The 23,911-nt window shown below is 39.1% G+C and overlaps 1 protein-coding gene across 6 annotated transcripts in view; it reads right to left on the bottom strand.

Annotated features, from left to right (window-relative positions):
- ACBD3 (acyl-CoA binding domain containing 3) overlaps positions 1 to 23,911 on the bottom strand; it is a 39,228-nt gene that overhangs the window by 7,765 nt on the left and 7,552 nt on the right. For 2 of the 6 annotated variants that reach the window (XM_070602532.1, XM_070602530.1), the window contains exons 2-7: positions 22,821 to 23,006; positions 10,009 to 10,150; positions 9,228 to 9,368; positions 6,326 to 6,484; positions 4,380 to 4,554; positions 509 to 695 (exon numbers count right to left, since the gene is read on the bottom strand). In XM_070602532.1, coding sequence (XP_070458633.1) covers positions 509 to 695; positions 4,380 to 4,554; positions 6,326 to 6,484; positions 9,228 to 9,368; positions 10,009 to 10,150; positions 22,821 to 23,006 — 990 coding nt within the window. Of the gene's footprint in view, positions 1 to 508; positions 696 to 4,379; positions 4,555 to 6,325; positions 6,485 to 9,227; positions 9,369 to 10,008; positions 10,151 to 13,855; positions 14,095 to 14,305; positions 14,351 to 22,820; positions 23,007 to 23,911 lie in introns of those variants that run through there. The other 4 variants (XM_070602528.1, XM_070602529.1, XM_070602534.1 and 1 more) reach the window with 3 other exon arrangements.

Below are 23,911 nucleotides of genomic sequence, written 5' to 3'. Positions count from 1 at the left end.
GAACTGAGGCCTCCTGCCAAGCGCCAGCGCCAACTTGCCAGCCGTATGAGGGAACCATTCTGGAAGCACAGCCTCTAGTCCCAGGCAAGCCATCACATGATTACAGTCCCAGACACTAGCTTGACTGCAACCTCATGAGAGACCAGAACCACCGGCACTCAGCTAAGCTGCTCCTGAATTCCTGACCCACAGAAACCGTGTGAGATAATAAATGTTTATTATTATTTTAAGCTGCTAAATTTGGGTGTTATTTGTCACACAGCAATAGATAACCAATATATATAATAAGACAACCCAAAGTGTCCACAGGATATCTGATTTGCTCTTCTATACTATTGGAAGGGTCACCAGAAGCATGAGATTCAGACTAAAATGAGTGAAAAAGCATTCAATTCTCACAAATATGTAACTACTATCAAAATCTAGTTAACCTGTCTTCCTGACTTGTGCTTTTCATGAAGTCTCAATTATGACATCTGGGTGGACGAACACATACGCCAAACTGTACCTTTTGGTCCATTCTCCAGGGCTTCTTCTGCAGCTTCTGGTTCAAGATCTTTTTCAGAGTTGTCAGTGTGGGTTTTGGCCTGTCCATTAACTGACAGTATATCACTCGGTGCAGCTGCATTCACTTTTGATGATGCAGGCAAAGAAGCCCCAGCTACTGCTACTTCCTGTTGCTTCTGCAATGCTGCCTACAAGTCGAGACAAAGTGAAGATACGCTGACCAGGAAGGCTAACAAATGGGACATTCGCCTTGGAATGCATTCTGACCCCCAGTTTTTGCCCTACCAAAGCACTCTCCTTCAAGAAATTACTAATAAACTTTATCAGTTTTTATCCTATCTATAATGAATTTTAGTACAATATCAAACCAACAGCTGAAAATGATAAAAAAAATCAACATGTCCAAAAATCTACAACTGAGGATCACATTTCTGTGACTTGAGGATCACCAGAAAAACTAGGAAAAATTAAAGTAGGTAGAAATAATCAACCCAAAATAAAATTAAGGGCAAAAACTGAACATTGTAACATTTGTTCTTAATATTGAAAGAAGAAAATCTTCTTGATACAATTCAGATACAAAAAATTTGAATCAGGAAAATTAAACCTGGTAGAAATAAATGGTCACAGAAGAAAATTCACAAAGGCAGAAGCTGTAATTGGTAAAAATCTGATGTGGGCCCCCAAAGTAACCAACAAATAAAATACAATTATTCTAATATGGACCAAAAAAATCAATAAATTAAATCTTCACTGTAAACTATATACAAAAAATTCTTATCACAATTAAATTGAAAACTATTAATCACGTTGTAAAATGAATTAAATAGGCTTATAAAATGGAGTTTGAGGTCAAAACACTTTCTCAATGAAAATTCGTCACTGTTTACATAATTATGATTAAAATATGTATATTCATAAATATGAAATAAAAATGTCTTCTGAGTCAAAATTGGAGAGTAAATACACCTTAAACCCAAAGGACAACTATTTTGGGACGTTCTTCTCTTACATTAAGATGGATAGTTATTACTAGTAGAAATACCTAAGTATTACTTAAGTAACTTTTGGGGGAACTTTAAATTGAATTATTACATATAGAGAAGTATCTAAATCATAAACGCACAGCTTGATCATTTTTCATAAATCAAACATACATGTAACCAACACCCAGATCCAGACTCTCTGCATCTCAGGACCCTCCCTGGCGCCCCTTCCCACACACTCCCCAAGGGTAACACCTATTCTGACTTGTGAGACTACAGATTTGCTTTGCCCGTCTTTGAAGTTTATATAAATGGAATTGTACAACATATGCTCTTTTCTGTGTCTGGCTTCTTTCACAACATTATTTTTGTGAGGTTCATCTCCAGGGTCACAAGTAATTGTATTTAGTTTGTTTGCATTGTTATAGGATATTCCATTGTGAAAATACAAAATTTACTTATCCATTTTACTGCTGACGAGCATCTAAGTAACTTTTTAAACTAAAACACTAATTTATAAGTAAGCATGTGTTTACAATAGTAAAAAAGAAAGAGAAAATTTAGAGGAAAAAGCTGTTATAATCTCATGGTTTAGGGACAGTGACGTATTTTGGCATATCTGTATAAACATTTCATTTGACATATCATTTACAAACCACTTACTTAAACAAATGGCAATACCTCTCTGCAGCTAGCGCAGGCTAGTAACACTTAAGATTTTTAAATGCCTTCTTCCAAGGCCTAGATTCTCAATAATTTCCGAATTCGTTTTCTAGAAAGTACCAGCTTCCAGAAAAAGTGCATACAACAAAAACAAGCCAGCACACTCAGAACATTCACTACATGAAGGAAAGCAAAAGAAGCATTTCTGTTGATGATCAGCAGGTCCAGCGCACAGCCCCTCCGTCCAGTAAGCCTTTCTTGAAACTCTCTAGCAGAATAAACAACTCCTTCCCCGGGATCCACTGCCCATGAATATACAACTATTGTATGTAATAGACTGAAATTATTTTCATAATCCTCTTCCATACTTTTAAGTTTTAAAAGCACAGAAAGATACAGCAACAATGTAACAAACACCCTGTAACTATACACCCAAATTAACAAGTGTTCGCATTTTGTCATTTTGCTCAGTATTTATATAAAAATCAATACTTTCTGGGGCTGACGTTCCCTGTGTTTCTTCCTCAGTCCCTTTCCTTTTCTCTTCCCAGAGACAACTGATCAATTTGATAAACCAAATTTGATCGCTATAATCTAAATTACAGCTTTCTAGCTCTGTTTCAAATATTCTTGGTTTTGCCCTATTGACTGTGTTCTCATTAAGTGAGAGCAGTCTACAAACAGGACAGTGTGTGTGTGAGCTATCCCACTGAAAAATTATCTCCAAGCCTATCAAAGAAGCAGGAAAAGGGGAGTGATACGCTAAAGTAGAAACAGGCTTTAGAGGACAGAAAAGAAATTCCTCAAAAATACCGCTTGTTATCTTGAAGGAACTCTTGTTTGACATCCTTTTCCTCCTCTCATGGATTGCACAAAACCTGCACTGCTTTTTAACTGTTCACTAATGGTAAAGACTCAGGCGAAAACGTATTTTAGGTAAGAATAATTTTCAAGGACTTTAAAGAGCTTGGCAAAAGAACAAAGCATTACTTCATCTAACAAGAAATGTTGAGCAACACTAACGTAACACTTTTCTTCACTCAGATTTTTTGACAGGTGGTAACTGCTTTATAAGTGAAAATTAAATAAGTAAAACTTAGCTAGGTTAAGATCAAGGAGGCATTTTAGACTTGTGCAAGATGTGAAAAATGAATGTAAGGGGCCAGCCACGTGGCACAGTGGTTAAGTCCAGCATGCTCTGCTTCAGCGGCCTGTGTTTACAGGTTCAGATCCCAGGCACAGACCTACACCATTCATCAGCCATGCTGTGGCTGTGACCCACATACAAAGTAGAGGAGGACTGGCACAGATGTTAGCTCAGGTCTAATCTTCCTCAAGCAAAAAAAGAGGAAGATTAGCAAGAGATGTTAGCTCAAGGCTAATCTTACTCACCAAAAAAAAAAGAAAAAAGAAAAAAGAAAGTAAAGTTGGTTATTTTCCATATGTACCAAACACTCCTAGAGAGTAACTATTTTCTCATGGTACTCCTCTGGTAGTCCTGTGAGGTTAACAAAACAGGTACCAGGATTTTATATCCCATTCTTACTGACTGGGAGAAAAGGCAGAACAATCAGAGTAGCAGGTAACTTGTCTGAGCTTAAACAAGAGCGCCAAAGCCAGCACAGAATCCAAGGGTTATCTGCCCCCGCCCCCAACTCAAACCCTTGTTTTTCCCTCCTAAACCACCTACTCCTGTGTGGAAGCAAAATGTGGGGGTAGGGAGATGGAGGACTACCACTGTGTTGTGGATGAGCACTGTCTAGCTGCTGTACTTAGCACAAACATCAAGATAGACCCACCCAGCTCTGCAGAACCAACTGACAGCCTCAGGGGACAGGGCGCTCCTACTGGAAGCTATCCGGGCCTGTGACAGTGCACTGCCTGAAGGACATCCTTGAGCTAACGCCAGTGAGTCCTCACGGTTCCAGGACCACTATCAGAGTCTACGTCAGACTCACGAGAATGACACTCGGTCCATGCAACTCCCAAACACCCTTACGACAATAGGACAGTGGCACCATCATTTATTGCTTCACTATCATATACTATCTTTCATAACTGCCAGTGAAACTCTAAAGTCTCCCCTAAGGAAGGTCAGCTAAAAGTTACTTTATACCTCAGGAGCTAACTAATGCAAAATTCATTAGCAAGTGTTAAAGAACTTGAGTTCCAACGAAACTAAAAACCCTCTCTGAGGCTGAATTCTGGGCTTGTCTATCGTACCTGTTGCTGTGCAAGCTGGACTTGATACAACTGCTGCATATACTGCTGATAGTGCTGCTCCTGCAACTGGCGGATGAGAATCTGCTGCTGCTCGTAGTTCCCTGGATACTGCTGGGCTGCGTACTGCTGGAACTGCACGGCAGTCTGGGAGTTTAAGGCTGCCATTATCTGCTGCCTAGAAACATTAAAAAATATATACTAGTCTGACTACAGGAGATCGTTCACGACAAAATAAAATGTCCTTGTCATTTATAATGTATAACTCTTAAAATTGACTAAGCTAGTAATATATATCAATCAGCATGTGTCCCAGGCCCAAAAGGAAGACTTAAGAAAATAAACTTGGCCTCTAATTTTTCACTTGGGTTTTTCAAGGAAGATCTGGGATGGAGAGGAAGAATAAGCATGTCATTGTCATTGTCGTTGTCATCATCATCACCACCACCACCATCGTCACTGCTAGCATTTATTGCACCTGTATATGAGCCATGAGTGTTCACAGCACTTCCACATACTAAGCCACTCGGTCCTCACACCATGCTCTGAGGCAGGGTTCCAGGGAGGAGGGAGTGAGGGTGCTCAGTAACTTGTCCATGATTACACTGCTAGTAGATGCCAGAGCCAGGCTTCAAGGCTAGGCTGTTTGGCTCCAGCCTATATCTCTAACCATGATGCTCTAAGAGGACGGGTTGTCATCGATGGCAAGATGAGATATTTCAGTGGTGGCCATGGCTTCTCTACCTAAATACATGAAAAGCAGTAAGAGGCAGAAGAATAGCTAAAAGATGTTACAGGTGGCCCTGTGTAAGTATAAATAAAACCAGTGAAAATGTGAGGATCCTTAGCATTTCATTTAAAGTCTGTCTTAAAGAGAACACTGAAAATAATATCTGGGCACACTAGGTTTAGAGATACTAATTTCTGTAAACTATTACAATTCTCTTTTACCTTTTTTCAGAGGAACCACATGCTTCTTAACTCAGTTATGTGACCAACTTAACAAAGACCTCAAAGCCATCTATTAATAGATAAACAGATAAATAACAAAGCAAAACCTCACAAACTGCTGAATAAAACAGGACACTGGGTCCACCTAGGGCATGCCTCTCCCGCCCCCCACCCCTCAACAGAGTAGTATTCATAGTCTCTCTCCAGAGAAGAATGAGGCTCTGGGTCAGTTTGAAGCTTTTGAGGAACAAATAATCAAGAAAAATCAATGGACTCTCTTGTTCTCTGGTTTAATCTATATGCTGTGCCACCTCTTGGACCCCAGGCCTTCTTCTCACAGTGTTTTATGGCTGGTAATCCCTTCCTCCTTGGGCCCTTGGCTCCCTCTTGAAGAACCAGTCCCTTCTGAAACAGGTGCTCTAATCGCCCTTACTGAATAAGAAATGGCTTCAGCTCCCAAGTTCCGTACTAGGGGACTAGGAATAGATATCTGACAGGCTGGACCAACTAGCTTCTCTGTCCTGGGGATCTGTAACTGGGTCTCTGAGATCCCAGCCAGTCTCTGTCAGATGCATGGAAACAAAGACCACATAAACGCAGGCTGGGACAGCCTTGCACATGCCAAAGCAGAGTGTGACAACTTGCAGAGAACAGGAAGAATGAAACAGAGACAAAAGCTGAGAAGCAAAGACAAGAAATCATGTGAACCCAGAGACAGAGAGAAAGCGAGAAACCTTAGCTCCTGTTCTAGTCATGAGTTCTGGGAACGAATCCCAAATCCTTCCAATACAGTCCCCTTTTTGCAACCAAATGATGCTTAAGATGAGGCCTTCTTTGCTAACACATCATTGGTACAAACGGCAAGCAGCTAACATCGGTCTACCTCCCAGTCATACAAACCACAGAATGACTCTAAGGCACACAATGCTAAAAGGTCGATGACAACAGTGTGGCAGTCCACTTCTCCTGCTTAATCATAAGCCAGAAAACAAGCTTACTTTTGCTGCTCCAACCGAAGCCTCTCTTCTTCTATCCGCCTCCTCTCTTCCTCCTCCCGCCGAAGCCTTTCTTCTTCTTCTCTTCTGCGTTTCTCTTCCTCCTTTTGCAGACGCTCTCTTTCTTCCTCTTCACGCCGCCTTCGCTCCTCCTCCTCCCTCCTACACGGTTGAGGACAGACAATGAACCTCAGACAAGGAATCCCGTCTAAAAACAATTTAAGACTTTATTTTCCAGTGAAAATCAACACAACCTTTTTAGAGAACAATGTGGTAATATTATTAAAATTTGCAAAGCATACACTCCACTAGTACAAATTTATCATATGGAGTCAATCTCACAGTATACAGGATCACAGCAAGAAATACTGCTGCACAGCAATAGAAAAAGATGTCTGTCAGTAAGATACTACTACTTAAATCACTGTAATATACCCATACCCTGAAGATTGCCCTCTATATATACTCACAGCACAAGCTCTTCCTTCACACTACTCGATGTAGTTGCAATTAAATTCGTGTGATAAATTTACCAATATATCCGTCAATCATTAAAATGCATGCTGTGTAAGGGCAGACACTGCCTGTCTCACACTGCTACATCCTCAGGATTTAGCACAGTGCTGGAAAGAACAAGCACTCAACGAATGTGTACAGAAATGAATAATCCACCCTGAAATGCCAAACAGGCATAAACAAAGGACAGAACTACATGGCCAAATATGTAAAGACATTTACTATATTTGTTTAATGAAAAATCCAGGTAAATACACAGAAAAAGGTCTGGAAAGACATACCTTAAACTTGTCATTTGTTAGCTATAGAGAGAAGAGTGGTATTAAAAAGAAAGGTGGGAAGGAAGGTTTTCAGTTTGTGCTTCATAAACTGTCACAAATGGAAAATCATTTATATTGCATATATTTGTATATTATTTCTGAAATTTAAAAAAATTTAGGGGCCAGCCTGGTGGTGCAGCAGTTAAGTTCACACGTTCTGCTTTGGCAGCCCGGGGTTCACTGGTTAGGATCCCGGGTGTGGACCTACGCACCGCTTGGCAAGCCATGCTGTGGCAGGCGTCCCACATATAAAGTAGAGGAAGATGGGCACGGATGTTACCTCAGGACTAGTCTTCCTCAGCAAAAAGAGAAGGATTGGCTGCAGATGTTAGCTCAGGGCTAGTCTTCCTCAGCAAAAAGAGAAGGATTGGCTGCAGATTTTAGCTCAGGGCTAATCTCCACCCCCCTCAAAATAAATAAATAAATTTAAAGTTTTTTAATTTAAAACAGAAAACAACAGTTGTAAACCTAGGTGCAGACCTCACCTAGCTCCCCCCTCAACCACAAGGGAGCACGGACTCTTGCACTAGGAATGGATGCACACGGGTCTAAGAGTGCTGTGGAGTACAGGGAGGCTGGAGACAGGATGAAAGACAAGCTGCTGAGGATTCTCAAAGAACACACCATCTCTTGGTCCTACCGTGAGAACTGTCTGGGTTACCCTATTTTCCTCCCCAAACTCCTATAAGTGATTAACAACACACCCGAGCCACAGTCAAGGCTCAAAATATAGCAATAACATGACCTACTTGTAATGTGTCTCAGCTGGTACACAGGCCAAAATGTTCCACAAGCCAGAGCTCAGGCTTCAGGATAGAGGAAGTCTAGTCTTTAAATGCTTTGGAAGGATTCTATATGGGCTTCACCTCATGACAGAGTATATTTTTGCAAGGAAAAACGCAGCTTATAATGCTTAGCAGTAACTTAAATATTCAATTTATCATTAAAAAAAGAACTTAGAAAGCAATGTTTACATACTTCCAAAGACTTTATAGCTACACCTCATTGGTTCAACATCACTACATGTGGACTGTAGTACATAAATCAATTTTCCAGTAATGGAATCTCATTCCACTCTGATAAGAATCAAAACTTCCTTTGGATAAATATCTTCCGAAAATGTATTAAGCTATTTCTTATTCCCTTAAACAGAATAAATTATATCTAGTGCTCTCTCTCACGATGACTCAGGAGTTATAACCACAAACATAAAAATCATATATGTCATAATACAGTGATGGAGAAGTTTATCTTCATATTAAATGGCCCCTGACTGCCACACTTTATAATTCTTGTGTCTAGTTTTCATAGTTTCTGTCTTATCCCTCACTATCAGGCTATTTTCTCTTCTAACCTGTTATGTCCAATCCAGGTTAAGGTGGGAAATCAGAGAACCAACTGTTTCTAAAGTAAGTATAACATAATCTGAGGAAAAACTGGTTTTATGGCATCATTCTCATTGCCTAGAAATTTTAGATAGTCAGTTATTGAAAATATAACCTCTTCGATAAATAAGATAAGGTGCTAACTATAATTCTGTTGAGTTCACAATCATGACAGAGAATCCCGCAAAGAGAACAGCGCATTCAGCAGATCCCGCTCCAACCCCTGGAAATCAGTAAGAAGCCACCTGGAAGACAAAGCCAATACGAAATGGCTACTTAAGGCCTATGTGCAGCACAGCTGGTAACCATGACATGGAGTATGAATATTCTAGAAACTCAAGGGAGACAGCAGCAAAGGGTGTGTCAGACCAGAGGGCAAGGAGGAGGGGCGGCTGAGTTCATGGTGCTTGCTCAAAAACTTAAGGGTAGTAACACAAGAGGAATGCTGCCATGCTGGATGGGTAGTTCCTTTTAAAAGTATAGTCAGATGGAAGCAGCAAGCCCTGTCCCCCCAAAACTAGTAATATAAACACCTGCTCACATCAGGAAGTTTGAGAAACTGCCATAAGAAGTGGGCATCCAAGGGAAGTAGGACACCTGATCTAGAATAGACACCCCGTAAAGCAAAAGCATCAGTACACTGGGCTGCATAAGGACAGAGCACTCCGTGCCCTCAAACTTCACCTTTTTTTCTCTTGCTCTTCCTTCTCTATTTTGTGGGATGCAACATATGTCGAGAAGAGATGGCAACACCTGTTTAGGAGCTTGACAAACTCTACCATGGCGTCCTCTTTAGACATGTTTCCCAGGGCTGCCCACTCTCTCCTGTAAGGAATAACAAGAAAAGTTACCTCCTCTTCTCAAGAGAATGAGAATTTGATTAATCCCAAACATGAACAATTCTCAATTATAACTAAAATGAAGAATGATTCTACTATAAACAAAAGGCTCAAAACGTCCAGTTTCAACGGCATGTATTGATTTCCTAAATTAGATACGCCACACGCAATCCAAACTCACTACTGTAAACTAGAATGGAACTCCACTGCCCATAATTTCCATACTAGCAAAAGAGTATCAGAGTGTTACTTTCCTTCTGTCATATTTTAGCCTTAACTAAATAAAGTACTCAATGTATTCTCTTTTGTCACAACTCTCTATATGTCCCAATAAGAGAATTAATTACTATATATTTTAAATGGCTGCTTTTAATATTACTTAGGAAGAATCAAATAAAGCTGTCCTTATGTTCATAATCAGAGGAGTAAACTTCTTCCACAATATTTAGTCATAAACATCTCCAAGCCAAAAACAGATAAACATCCGGAGTTTCCAGAAGCTGTAAGCAAAAATGTTTCAGTTCTTATTCTGAGCCAATGAACCAGCTCTTTACATCTTAACCAATTTACTTTATACCCTTTTCAATATTATTCTCATTATATGCATTATACAACAAAATACTTACCTCCTGTCATTCCCCAACACGTCAAAAAATCCAACCTCAGGACAAGTGTCTGGATTATATGGACCCAGAAGAACCTGCTTATGCAGTGCCACAAGCTTCAGTTTTTCTTCGTAAGTTGGATGAAATGCTTTGCCATCTTTTTCTACAAGAAAAAGAAATGAAGAAAACAATCAGCACTGGCAAAATACATAATTTTCAGCATCGTATGCTAAAGTTTTGCTATAAGGTATGTTACCAAAGTTCCTGTGACAGACACAAACACTATCATGGTGAGATTTTAATTTTAAACAGCAAATTTTAATAGTCAGATCCTAAGACAGAAACCCTTTATGCTGAATTAATTTTTTAAAATGAAGCCAAGTACTAATGTTTATTCTAAGACTACTACAGAGAAACCAATCTGTCAAGCTACAGTCAGGCACACACATACAGGTGTACCACTGGACATCTTTTATACATATTAAAAATGTTCAACAATCACTTTTTAAAAGTTTTTAAAAATAATTTTATATCAGTCACTCTTAATACGATCATGCATAAGAGATTACATGTATTTAGAAAAGCTACATTCAAAGCATATCCATTCCACGGCAGCAGTATGACGTGGCGGAAGGGGCTCTGGAACAGCATAGGTTTAAACTGCATCTCAGACGCTCCCAGCTATAGGACCATTTAACCCCTCCGTTCGTTCATCGATAAAGTGAGGAGTCCACTGCTCCTTCAGAGGTTAACAGGATATTATTAATAATAGTAACTGTTAGGTCCTTTTCCTTCCCTCATATTATGCTTGGCTCTGGCAGGTTTCCAGTGGGCAATTAAGAGTGAAGCCCATTTGACCTGCAAAGACTTTACGATCAACGTTCAAAAGTAGTACGAAATTGGGTGCTGGTAAAATAGGAAATCCTCAGAGAATAGTTCTGCTTCTTCAATAAACAGTAGCATTATTTATCAGTTGATTCTAATGATAATAAGAGATTGCAAAATTTCAAAAAAAGAAAAAAAGGAAGTAGAAAGTATATATTGCCTACAAATTTTATCCATGTACATAGTGGTCACCAAAATAAAATCTCTGATGATAAGAGAAGAATATGAGTTAAAGGTTATGAACAGGAAACTCAGAGGAGAAAAAAGAATAGAAGCTGTCAATAAGTTTCCCAAGATAGTCAATCTCACTAGTCAAGGAAATGGAAATTGAAACCATTAGATACCAAGAGCCACCCCACGCCCGCCCCCGCCATCAGATAGGTCAAAAAAAGATAACACCAAGAGTTGCCAAGAATAGATAACCAGGTACCCACTCTCACACACTAACGTTGAAAGTATAAACTATTACAGTTATCTTAGAAGGCAATTTGGCAATATATTTCAAAATTATACATGTGCCTGTCCTGTGATCGAGTAACTCCAATTCTCATTATCTACCCTTGATAAGCACTCTCAAATACATTGAACGAGGCGGATACAGAGATGTTCATTACAGCACTGTTTTCTTGTTACGATAAACAATTTAAAAGTTCACTGATAAGGGAATGGCTAAATAATGCGGTATATTCAGACCGTGGTATAAATGAAGCAAGTACAGGAAATATTGTTAAGTGAAAAAAGCAAGCTGCAGGAAACTATATACAATCACAGTGCACAATAAATTTCATCGATTCTAAGCACTCCCACCAACACACACTTTAACATCTCTAAAATCAGAGATGGGTTTTACCATCTATATTTTACAGTTGTAACTGGCAGTTTTTCTTTCTTAATAGTATGTAAGATAATAGTTAAGTCTTAGAATTGATGAAATACAGCATGCAGACACACCCACATATTCTACAGCTATATTTATACAAATGTAATTACAAAGGACAAGACCTAGAAGGAGAAATGAGAGAAGATGAGAAGGAGAAAGTGAGAGGGGGCTAGGATTAGGAGGAGACAGAAGGGAATTTAAACCTTACTTGCAACATTTTAATCTTTCAAAGGAAAATGTGTGGAAGACCAAACTGAACCGTTAAGAGCACCTGCCTCTGGGGATTGGCAAAACTGTGGGCGAGGACTGACGAAGAGTGTCCCATTTACACATACTTGTATATATCCGAAATTTTTTCAACAACAACAAACTCAAGTAATACCTGGAAAAAACAAAAAGTAAAAAAAGACAAAACCGAGCCAGCCCAATGGCCTAGTGGTTAAGTTCAGCGTGCTCCGCTTTGGCAGCCCAGGTTCGGTTCCCGGGCGCAGAACCACACCACTCGTCTGTCGGTGGCCATGCTGCAGCAGTGGCTCACACAGAAGAACCAGAAGGACCACTAGAATCCACAACTAGGTCCTGGGGCTTTGGGAGGAAAAAAAAGAGAGGAAGACTGGCAACAGATGTTAGCTCAAAGCGAATCTTTCCCAGCAAAACAAACAAACCATACTTCAAAAAAAAAAAAAAAAGACAAGACAAGACAAAACTGTGGCACTGACCTTATTTGTTTAATAAAAATCGAAACTCAGTAAGTTGTGAATCTGCCATCTGTTTTTGCTACTGAGCAAACAGTATCACTAGGCAATCAGCAACAAGAGCAACTTCCTTTAAATAAGCTTTTAGAACAGTATTATCATAGTTCTGTATTTACCAACTAAAAGGCAATTTTCATTTTAAAATCTCTTAGAATGCTATTTTAATCAACGATGGACACCACCTAAGATCTTCTCTTAATATTCATTCCTACAACTTTATAAATGTTTATTAAGCCGCTGTTTGTAAATCACTGTGCTAGATGCTAGGGATTCACTGTTCTCATGGAGCTTACAAACTATTGAGTTCAACTGAAAAATTGTAACTTGGGAATGGAGCAAATAATTGTGTCTAGATGCATATTTCAGGTATACATATTACATATAGCGCAAATAAATTATAACAAAATTATATCGAGATAAAGAAAAGAGAGACTTTACTTCTGACCTAGGGAAAAAATAAAATTAGGTCAAAAAGGTAACGAAGTAGAATTGTTCCAACTCCTTCGGATGGGCCAATAGTTGCCTTAAATTCCAACATAGCATATAATTAAAATAAAGCAAAATGGATTCAAGTTTACAAAACCAAAATACAGCTTTACGTTATCTTTCACGTAAAAACCAACAAGCCTAAAAGAACTGCTCTTTCCTTCATTTCATTCCATTCCCAATGAAATCTCTCTGAAATACAACCTTGAAAAATTATCTTAGCAAGAAAAACAGTGTTACACCTGTTCACTGCTGCATTATTTAAAATTAAAAAAGGAATCCAACCATTCAACAATAACACACTGCTTAAATTACAGTAACCCACTGACTGGATTACACAGCTATTCAAACGACAATTACAAGGGCTACACAGCATTTCAAAGAAGAGGTTTATGACGCATGTGACCCAAGACCCAAAGAGAACGTATAAAAATAAAATTTTAAGAATTTGGTCAAGTGATTACACATTTAGATCTTTCTTTTAAAAAATTACAGTGAAGATTTTTCTTACGAAGTCAGCTAGCTAGAACTCTGAATTCTAAAACATTAGGTAGTTAAAATATGTAAATCAATAGTAGCTACTTTTTGGTTACTAGTTACCAAGAAATCTTTCCCCAATTTGAAAGTGCCTGTAACCTTCCTTCACCATCTACCTTAATTTTACACATATTAATCACTACAAGTTTTCTTATGCTAATTACGTCACAGGTAATTATTAGAGAAACACAGTCCAGAAAAACTTTCTTCTCACTTCACCAAATTGTGATGATTTGAAAAACTTCAACTTCTGATCCTGGCCTATTAGTTAAAGATTATTATTATTTAGAAAGTTTTTGTTTTTTAAAACCAAAAAGGCACCAACCTAACCATGTCATTTTATCTTCAGCCTCACGAAAGGAAAACATGCTCCCGGCGGCCGCAGAGAAAGGGGTGGTGAGCCTGAGAAACGGGCGGAGTGCTGAGTAGAAGGAAACGTCCCGGAGTGCTGAGTAGAAGGAAACGTCCCTGTTCTGCTCAGTCAGGACTCCCAGGATTTTGTTTTGCTTTTTCCTTTGTTTATTTTCAAGAAAGTCTGAATTCTATGAAAGCGGTTGCTTTGACCTAAACGTCAACAAAGATAAAAAACTGATGGCCACTGGAAGACCAAACACTTTTCTGATTAATTGCTTAATAGAGCCATTTTCAAACAGACACACACACATTCTTATTTGCTTCAAGGAGATGAAGTGAAGCTAAGAGGACTAGTGGGTATGAAAATTTCTTTCTACTATGTCTACAAGTTATTTCAGTGGAGGGAGGGGCCCTTTCTTACCAGGTGGTCCACGAGCCTGTTTGTTTCGAACACTCCTTAGTGCAGACGAGCTGCAGGGGACAAGGGCAGAGAGCGAGTCAACAAGGACACTGTTCTCCTCCTTCAGCACGGGGTGAGTCTAACCCCTAGCCCTCAAAAGTGACTCCTCGATAGGCAGGGTGAGTTTCAGGATTTGGGGATGTCATTTTAAACCTCAGCCCTTTTATGCCTGACAGGATTACGAATATATTGCCAAAATGTAAAGGATTTTTCAAAAGGAGAATATGTTTCTTAAGTGTTAGTTCTGGCCACGCAGTCAAACAGATCTGTCCACCACCATGAACCCCAGCACTCAGCAGCAGGCTTGTCCACAGGCACTCACCGCCAACACCACACCCAACAAATCTCACCAAAGAAGAAACAGGCGGTCCGCGTCAATCTGTGTGAGAATGGCGAAACAGTACCTCCACCCTCGCAAACTGTACTGGTATTTCCATAGAATCTTCTACGCACATGTTAGTTTGAAGAATCGCTCTATAATCCTTCCTTTAAGTCCTATTATTAAATCTTCAAAAATTAATCATTACTCTAGCTGGGGACCAAATTTGTCTCAAAAAAAATCAAAACAAAGGAAACATACCAAAATGTTAATACTAATAATTATTTCTGAAAGACTGGATTACAGATTAGTTTTTTCTTTATTCATTTTTGATTTTCCCAAGTTTTCTTCAATATGCATAACGCACTTTTATATCAAACACACATACGCTGTTTTCTTTTCTAACAAACGTTTTGAAAGAGTGAAGGCAACTTATCTTTCAGCTTTTGGGATGAGGTTAACAGCTCAGTCTCCCCTGAGGAACAGACAACACCCAGGAGGATGTGCTAATAATCCCAACCACGTTTAGGACAGGACAGCCCACATCGTGTTGACGTTCTACACTTCAAAGAAAACACAAAAAACGAAAACCCATCACAACCTTCGTTGTTAGGCAGACTGTTATTAGTATAAAAAAAGTAACTTCTCTTCTACTCTTCAGGTGGCTCAGGTTCTTATATCACGAGGGTTTGTTTTTAGTTTTTTGAGTTAGATGAGAATAACTTCTTTCTAAATTATTTCTGGTTCTATGGGCATCAAACATAGTTAGCAGGAAAGAAGTTATAACTACTATTAACTGCATAGACAAAAAAAGCCTTGCTAAAACTCAAAAATCTTTAACCAGGACCCTATTGCTAAAGGAAAGTTCTATTTCAGTCCCGCCAGAAAGGAACAAAGGCATCACCCGAGGTTTCTGCACTCATAGCGTTAATTATTACGAAGTAATTTAATTCAGTGAATTTTGGAATTTTGTTTTTTATGACAACCAAAGAAAGAAACATAAATTATGCTTGGAAAAAAGCTGCAGAGTATTTTTTTGGTGCAAGTGTGGAAACACATCAACGAGAAGTAGAAAAGAATGAGGTCTCCTACCTAGAGAAGCATGACTACAAAGCTGGCCCTTCTCAATCGAATGGACTGAAAGGGATCACTTGTTGACATGTGTTCAGCAACAATTATAAAAAAGGTTCATTTTCTACAAATGGAAGACCAATCAAAGTCAGATTAAAAATCTATTTTACCTAAAAGAGACAGACTAAAGCAAGGATTGGCAAACCAGACCAAGCCTGCCCACAGCTGTTTTTATAAGACCTGCACACTAAGAATGATTTTTATATATCTTAAGGGTTGTAAAACAACAACAAAAAGAAAAACAGACCAAAAAAAACAGTACGAACACAGACCATATGTGGCCTTAAAGCCTAAAATACTTACTATCTGGTCCTGTATAGGGAAAGTTTGCTAACCCTGGAGTAGATGAAGAAGTTAACTCAAAAGCCAAATGATTTCCAGCTATTTAAAAAAATTCAAATATAACGAAAAGGATAGAAAACATATAAACTTCCAGTTAAACATGGTGGACTGAGCACACACAACTACCTCTGATCCTCAGTGCAACCTCACTAAAAGGAATAAGGGAGCCAACTTAGAGAACCGTGGAAAGGCTCAGAAATTGAAGGCCCCAGGGTCTTCAAAAGCTAGAGTCTAGATAAACACAGGAGCTTTGGTTTCCAATCTATCTGAGAAGCAGGTAACCCTCCCTTCCCATTGTGTTTGGCAACACCAAGCAGCAGATGTGCCCCAGCTTCAGCAGAGGTCTGGAGATGTTTACTAGAGAACACCAACCACAGGGGCTCTGGATGGGACGACACCAGGCTAGGCGTGAACTGCAGAACTGAAAACAGAGAAATGAAAATCAAAGTGGTCCTAGTAAATGGTAAACTATGCCCACACACCTCCCTTCTCCTGCCTAGCTCCTGAATGCTGGCAACTAGGTTCATACATTCCAGGCAGGAGTCAGGAGTATTTTTCGTGAAAAACTGGCCCCAAAGAAAAGACCTACAAATATCTGAAAGATACTGACACCTGAGAGTTCCCCGCTGAAACCTCTGCCTGAGCAACCTACAAGAAAGGCTCTACTCAAGGTTACAATAAGCTGTTCAGTGCCTATCCTTTAACATGAATGAACACCCAAGGATCACCAGACATTTGAAAAAGCCGCCAACATGGGAATAAAGTCCAAAAAATTTTTTAAAAATAAAAATTTTTATTTAATAACCTCAGAGATGCAAGCTAATGTGTCCATGAAGCAAAGTAAAGTACTAGAAAGAAAGACCACTCAGAGAATAAAAACTCTCGAAAACTAAAAACGCAAAAACAGAATTACCAAAATAATCTTTCATAGGCTGGAAAATAGACTTGAGGCTATCTCGTAGAAAACAGAGCAAAAAGACAAAGATGGAAAAGATAAGAGAATTAGAAGTTCAGTCCAGAAGATCCAATATCTGAATATTAACAGTACCAGAGTGAAAACAAAAAGAGAGGAAGATCCAATATCTGAATATTAACAGTACCAGAGTGAAAACAAAAAGAGAGGAAATCAAAGAAATAATATAAGAAAATTTCCCAAAAACAAAGATTACAGGCTTACAGACTGAAAGGACTATGAAATGTTCAGCACAAGCACTGAAATAATAAACAAACAAACAAAAAGGCAACAACTGAGGGCCTGGCCCTGTGGCAGAGTGGTTAAAGTTCCATGCTCCACTTCAGCAGCCCAAGGTCACAGGTTCAGATCCTGAGCGTGGACCTACTCCACTCACCAGCCAGGCTGTGGTGGTGTCCCATATACAAATAACAGATGAGGACTGGTACAGATGTTAGCTCCAGGCTAATCTTCCTCAAGCCACACACACACAAAAAGACAACTGAGAAATTTCTGAACACTGGAGATAAAGAGAAAACTACAAAAACTTCTAGAAAAACAGGTCATATACAGGATCAAGAAAGAAAGAACTACAGACTTAAGAGGATGATTAATGAAAGCGAGAAAACAATGGAACACTACCTTGAAATTCTGGGGGGAGAGTTATTTGCAACATAGATTTTTATGCCCAATCACATGTAACGGTAAAAATAGACACATTTTTGGAAAGGCAAGATCTCAAAAATTTTACTTCCCATGCACTCTTTTCTCAAGAAGCTACTGGGGGGGGGGGGGTGCATTTCCAAAGTAGGTGAACAAACAACAACAACAAAGGAAGTAAAAGGGATTCAACACCATAGAGAGATGAAGGTGATTCCAGGAGGACAGCTGGGCAGGAGACTCAGAAGACAGAAAAAGAACACTGGATCAAGAACTTAAGGACATCGAGGAGAGATGTCTTTAAAAAAAAGTTTACCTGAGGACAAATAAAACAAATAGTAATCATCTCCTTCAAAGAGCTTGCAGAAGAACCAAAATATAATCAAAGTACGCGATCTCTCTCGGTTACAAAAACAAATCTAAACCACCACCAGGGATTTAATCACGAAACGTGGTATCATAAAATTAGGAGTTTAGGAAGAGGGAAGGAGGAAGAAAAAAACATGTATGTAAGTTAGAATTTTTCTTTAAAAGTTAAAGCAGGGGCTGCCCTGGTGGCACGGTAGTTAAAGTTTGCACGTTCTGCTTCAGTGGCCCAGGGTTCCCCGGTTCGGGTCCTAGGTGTGGACCTACACACCGCTTGTCAAGCCATGCTATGGCAGGCATCTCACATATAAAGTAGAAAAGATGGGCACAGATGTCAGCTCAGGGCCAATCTTCCTCAGCAAAAAGAGGATTGGCCGCAGATGTTAGCTCAGGGCTAATTGTCCTCAAAAAAAAAAAAAAGTTAAAGCAGCAGCAGGAAAATGGAGATAAATGCCAGAAGAAATAGTTAAAATAGTGGAAAGTGGCTGTCTCGGAGGAGAGGGGCTTGGAGATGGGAAAAAATAGACACGAGCTAAAGCACGCAGGTGGCCTCTAGAAGCTGGAAAAGGCAAGGCAACAGGTTCTTCCCTAGAGCCTCCAGAAGGAAGGCAGCTCTGCTGACACCGTGACTTTAGCCCAGTGAGACCTATTTTGAACTTCTGACCTCCAGAACTATAAGACAGTCTGTGTTGTTTTAAGCCATTAAATTTGTTACAGGAGAAATAGGGAAACTAATAGAAAACTAACAGGAAATAAGAAACTAGTATACACAAAGCACATTTTCCTAAGCAACTAAAAAGAGAAATGGCTTCTAGATTATGTTATTAAATTCATAAGTATTTAACTTTACAGTTCTAATAAGACAGCATAAATAATTGATAACATCTTTATAATCACAGTTACCAAGCCCAAAGCTCTGAAAGATTAAGTCCCTTCCACCTTAAATTAGTTACACAAAAGGTAATTAGTCTCACATCTCAATTGCTAGAACAAACTTGCAGAGAAATCATACATTTCTCTTCTCTCTGGAGCTAAAGTTAGAGAGATGGAACAAATTATTTCAATGTCTTCCAGCCTTTAGTTGATGAAATGAAAGCCATAAGATCTATGGGTTGGAAAGGATATTAAAGACAGGTGACTGAAATGTACAAGCAAAGCTCAAATCCCCTCTACATATCCACTTGGCCTACAATAATTTGTTATTGGATACACAAATAAGAAAGATGTAAATGGCAACATCAAGAACCCAAAATGTGAGGGAGGAAGTAAAAGAATAGAGTTTCTGTATGCTATGGAAGTTATCACCTTAAACTAGTAAAACTATAAAATATTTTACAGAAGCCTCATGGTAACCACAGAGAAAAAACCTGTAGCAGACACACAAAAGATTATGATAAAGGAATCAAAGCATATCCACGTAGCAATTCTAATTTTTTTTTTTTGAGGAAGATTAGCCCTGAGGTAACATCTGCTACCAATCCTCCTCTTTTTGCTGAGGAAGACTGGCCCTGAGATAACATCCATGCCCATCTTCCTCTACTTTATATGTGGGACACCTACCACAGCATGGCTTGCGAAGCGGTGCCATGTCCGCACCCGGGATCTGAACCGGCGAACCCCAGGCCGCCGAAGAGGAACGTGTGCACTTAACCACTGTGCCACCGGGCCGGCCCCCCACCTAGCAATTCTAACCTATGCATGAATACTTCTTGGTGATGGGAACACACTGTCCCAAAGCAGTCTATTCCATCTCTGGATAACTGATTTTTAGTTCTTTATTGAGTTGATCTCTCTCATTTCTGTCCAGAGGGTCTATTTCTAGTCCTCAGCTTTAATTAAAACGTATCTAACAGATCAGACCTCAAAAAAACTCAAAATACCCATCATGTTTGCCCTGAGTTCTCTATTCTCTAGGCTAAACATCCCCGGCTTACTCACTCATACCTCCCAAAGACCTACTTTTAAATCCCAGCTCTGCTATTTACTAAATACGTAACATGGGCAATGTTATATATTTTCTGAGCATCAGTTCTGTTCTCAAGAAAATGGAGCTAACTTCTCCTTAGGGCTCTCGTGAGGGTTGGAAATAGTGTGTTCCAAAGTCTCGGTACAGGGACTGGACAGAGCAGATGCCGACCAAGGGGCACCTACTATGGTGATGAGGGCAGGGATGTGACTCCCCACGTTATGAAAGTTGCTCTCTTCTGAATGAGCTCCACTTTGTCTTTAACCCTAAAGGATGATGCCTCAAACTAAAACCACTATCTATCCAGTGTTGTCCGATCTGTGCAGAAGAGGGCAGGGCCATCTCTCCCTACCTTCATCCTAGATACCATATTTCCACCAAAGCAGCCTAATATCAAATCTGTTGTCTTTCATGGCCCTATCACACTGTTGCCTCACAGAGAATATACTTTGAATAAAATCCATCTTTTAGAAACATTAAAATTAAAACTATATCTCTCCCATGTTGGACTGAGAAAAAATCCAAATGATAGTTCTTATACTACTTATTAGACAGTATAATACATTGCAGTGTTTCTGAGGCAAGAAATGTAAAACATTACGGAAACTGCCTGGCATGTATTAAGTGCTCAATAAAAGTTGACATTCTCCCCCCATTAATTCAACATATCCCATGATATATTCTTGGAAACTTCTCCTCCTCAACAACATAAGCAGCCACAGAACACCAATTGCCAGGTATTCTGCAAGGAGTTTATATACATAATTCCTTATAATTCTTACAGCAACCCTTTGAGTAAAAGGAAGGCATAGATTTTAAATAACTGAGTGGCAGAACTAGGAAAAAGTACTCCAGGCAGTGTTGACTCCAGAGCTCAACTCCCTAAATACTGAGCCAAGGTAGCTCTCATTTTAGTTAACTGATAAAAGTACACATTATCTCCTCCTGGGTGTTGGTTGCCAGGGTGTTCACTATGTGAAAATTCATCGAGCTATACACTGAGGATTTGTGTACTTTTCTCTGCATGTGGTAAATAAAAGGGAGGCCTCAGGCAAAGCACTTATGATACCGAACCTCTTAATCTCAAGTTCATCCCTGATGCACAGCAAGCCAATTACTGAGACATTGGTGCTTGGAGAAAATTCAAATTGACCAAAATGTGAAGGTGGGAGGATGGGTTCTCTCAAATCCACCTTACAAAAGAAGAAAGCAGGGAGTCTTTACAGAGCTAAGGGGCTTGGCAGGAGGAGTTTCCAAGAAACAAGGGGAATGGTGTTTCTTTCACTCCAGATAAGCCTCTGGGCAAGCTGACTTCTGGGCATCAGTGGCAACTAGGGGCTGGTTATCTGGTGATCTTAACTTCCTTGAAGGCATTCTCTTTCTTCTGTAAAACAAGCTCATAAATCCTTGTGACCCTTGAGTCACCCCTCAGGTTAAACAAGAAAACAGCAAATTGACAAGACTAACTTCTTTCCAACTATGTCCACGGACAACAAAGTTGAAAGGTAATATTATTGAATATTTACAGTAACCCTCAAGTACCCGGCCTCAATTCCCAATGTCTTTTATCCCTTCCTCATTCTTGTAGGAGGTGGGGCATCAATCGGTTCTGGCTACTTCCTTCTGAAAGGGGGCAAAGATGGGGAAACTGCGGAATGAAATTTTTCAACATGAGACTGAAAATATTCTTGGGTACCAGGTTATATTTTGCATTAGAATTTCTGCACCTCATTCAACAGTTTTAGTACAATATCTAAAAGCACACTTTATCATGGAATATCAGGCCAGAAAGATAAAAGGTATGGACAATCCAAATTTTAATAGTCCCTGAAAAATAGGTCTAATCCCTTGGGGAATCCAAGAGAACATTCCTGAAAACCAATCCAGACATCATGAACAGAAATTATCAAGGTGTCCTCATGGTCATGCACTGAATAAGGCTTGGGATGACATATTTAACCTCTAGAAAGATTACTTGCCTATGCCAACATCTGAAAAATTTTAATAATCCAATTGTTCTTCCAGGCTTGGGGGTCAAAGTCAACAAGGAAGCATATTAGCCAGTTTTCCAAAAATAAAATAAAATAAAATAAAATAAAATCACTCTCATTAGGAGTATTACGTTAAGCGAAATAAGCCAGACAAAGACAAACTCTGAATGATTTCACTCGTATGTGGAAGATAAACACATAGATAAAGAGACGAGATTAGTGGTTACCAGAGCGGGGCAGGGTGAAAGGAATAAAGGGGCACATACATATAGCTATGGATAAAAACTACATTATTGGTGGTGAACAATGCAGTATACACAGAAACTGACATATAAGAACATAGACCTGAAATTACACAGTTATAAACCAATGTGACCTCAATAAGTAACTTTTTAAATGCTAAAAAAAAAAAAAAAAAAAAAAATGCATCACCCTCATTTTTACCAAGGATAGCCAAATTAAGACTAATTGGTTGGTTTGACCCAATTATTTACATAAGTACAGCAAGAATAGCAATTGATCATATAACCTCTTTTAAATCTGCTTTGCTGGAACATTTTATAAGGAATCTCAGATTGAACTTTAAAGTTCAAGGCCTCTCAAGGCCAGGTCAGGCCAAGTCAAGGGCTTGTCATAGGACTCTGCCTGCAATACCTATAGATTTGGGTGAATTCCTCTCTTCTCTTGAGGCTCCCCAAAATATCCAGAAGTTCTTTGCTCCTGCCAGGGAAGGGACCTTCTTTACTCACCTGATAAGATTGCTTGGAACCCTGCAGGCAAGGTACCAGGCCAATGTTTTCCAGTGGCTTTACTCCATAAAGTCAACCTTTGCTCCTCAAAAGCTGTTTGGTCATATCTGAGCCTATGCATGTTTCTCTCAAATACGACATTCCAGTCACAGCTTTGGTAATATAACCAATGTTTCCAATTGTGTCCTGTTACAAGGCAAATAGAGTCTTACTGAACTTACGCAAATAACTATATTGCCATGTAAAATAATAATTATTCACTATGAGTTTCAAAATTCTAGGGGGACCAGGTGGGGAGAAAAAGAGATAAATTCTGCTTCCAAAGGTATAATTTACCAAATTGCTATAAGTCATAGTTAGCTTAAGAGAAAAGAGAAAAAGGTTTCCTTAAATCTGGAAAAACAAGACATTTAAAAAAACCAGCAACACTTCAAACAAAAAGTCATAAAAATTATAATCACAAAAATCTTTCATAATCTCTTTATCAAGAGCAGACAAAGTTTAAGAAAACTATCCTTTTAAGGGGGGGAAAAAAGGGCCAGCCTGGTGCCTTAGTGGTTAAGTTCCTGCACACCACTTCAGCAGCCCGGGGTTCACGGGTGTGGATGCCAGCAGCAGACCTACACACCACTCATCAAGCCATACTGTGGTGGTATCCCATACACAAAATAGAGAAAGACTGGTGAGAGATGTTAGCTCAGGGCCAATCTTCCTCACCAAAAAAATGAGAGAGATAGAGAAAAAGAGAGAGAGAAACAAATTCTGATTTTGCACCAGCTTACTTTTGATATTAAAATTAATTCACTTAATTGAATTCATTTTAATCTTAGCCAACTGGACCATGTACAAAATCCTTTGCTCACTTTTTCTCCCAAAAACCTTCTTAACTTTAACAAACAAAAATATCTTTATTTCTTATACCTTCTTTACTGAAAACATACATCTCACTTTCCTTGAATACAAAGATGTTTCTCCTATTAATTTTAGCGGGTTCAATCACATATATTAATTAGAATTCTTAACCCTTAGAAACCTTAATTTCTGGTGAAAACTAAGAAGTAAGCAGTTACAAACTTTTATATAAGCATTCT

This window comes from Equus przewalskii, chromosome 31 (assembly GCF_037783145.1).
Source record: "Equus przewalskii isolate Varuska chromosome 31, EquPr2, whole genome shotgun sequence".
NCBI lineage: Eukaryota > Metazoa > Chordata > Mammalia > Perissodactyla > Equidae > Equus > Equus przewalskii.
Note: the sequence above shows the minus strand (reverse complement) of the source record. Positions and strands in the feature narration are given on the sequence as shown.